The sequence below is a fragment of the Coturnix japonica genome, unplaced genomic scaffold (genome assembly GCF_001577835.2).
Source record: "Coturnix japonica isolate 7356 unplaced genomic scaffold, Coturnix japonica 2.1 chrUnrandom477, whole genome shotgun sequence".
Classification (NCBI taxonomy): domain Eukaryota; kingdom Metazoa; phylum Chordata; class Aves; order Galliformes; family Phasianidae; genus Coturnix; species Coturnix japonica.
In genome coordinates, this window is record NW_015439879.1 from 71605 (window position 1) to 72968 (window position 1364).

The 1364-nt window shown below is 46.8% G+C and overlaps 1 protein-coding gene across 1 annotated transcript in view; it reads right to left on the reverse strand.

Moving 5' to 3' along the window:
• EEF1G (eukaryotic translation elongation factor 1 gamma) overlaps positions 1–1364 on the reverse strand; it is a 15524-nt gene that overhangs the window by 11736 nt on the left and 2424 nt on the right. The window contains exon 3 of the mRNA XM_032441667.1: positions 570–633. Within this exon, the coding sequence (XP_032297558.1) occupies positions 570–633 (64 nt within the window). The remainder of the gene's footprint in view (positions 1–569; positions 634–1364) is intronic.

The window sequence follows — 1364 nt, forward strand, 5'->3', positions numbered from 1 at the left end:
TTAATTATAGCGCCCCCCAGTGGTCACATAGGGAATAACAGCATTAGTTCATTAATTAATGGGGTCATTAATAGGGTCATTAATGGGGACAGCAAACCCACCCTTAGGGAACAAAGAGGGAGGAGGGGGAAGGCCCCATAGGGAACAATGGGGGAAAAGGGAGTGAAAGAAACTTAAAAGGGCAGAAAATGCCCCAAATTGGGTTCTAATGGGGTCATAATGGGGTCCCAATGGGGTCCCAGTGGGGCCATAATGGGGTCCCAATGGGGTTCTAATGGGGTCCCAATGGGGTCATAATGGGGTCCTAATGGGTCCATAATGGGGCCATAATGGGATTATAATAGGGTGGCAATGGGGTCCCAATGGGGCCATAATGGGGTCCCAATGGGGTTCTAATGGGACCATAATGGGGTCGTAATGGGTCCATAATGGGGTCCCTATGGGTCCATAATAGGGTCCCTATGGGGTTCTAATGGGGCCATAATGGGGTCCCAATGGGCCCATAATGGGGTCCCAATGGGGTCCTAATGGGGTCCCAATGGGGTGGCAATGTGTTTGGGGTCACTGACCGTAGTACGCGATGGCGTTGCTCTCAAACACACAGAAACCGTCGTCACCTTCAAAGGCCGGAACCTGGGGGGGAAATAGGGGATATATGGGGAGATATAGGGGGTATATGGGGATATATAGGGGGTATATGGGGTGTATATGGGGATATATAGGGGGTATATGGGGAAATATGGGGGATATATGGGGAGATATAGGGGGTATATGGGGAGATATGGGGATATATAGGGGGTATATGGGGATATATGAGGATATATAGGGGGTATATGGGGATATATAGGGGGATATATGGGGATATAGGGGGATATATGGGGATTTATGGGGATATATAGGGGGTATAGGGGTATATGGGTATATGAGATGATATATAGGGGTATATGAGGGGTATATGATATATAGGGGTATATAGGTATATGAGATGATATATAGGGGTGTATGAGATGATATATAGGGGTATATAGGGGGTATATGGGGTGTATGGGGGGATATAGGGAGAAATGGGGGATATATGGGGGTATATAAAGGCTATATAGGGGAATATACGGAGATATAGAGTAATATGGAGAATATATGGGGACATCAGGGGGTATGGGGGGTTCCCTATGTATCCCTATAGCATCCATAGGTGTCCATATGTATCTCTACGTAAGGTCCATATGTGACCCTATGTGTTCTGTATGCGTCCCTATGGTATCCCTATGGCATCCATGGGTATCCATATGTATCCCTATGTGTCCCTATGGCATCCATAGGTGTCCCTATGTATCTCAATGTATCCCTATGTATCTCAATGTATC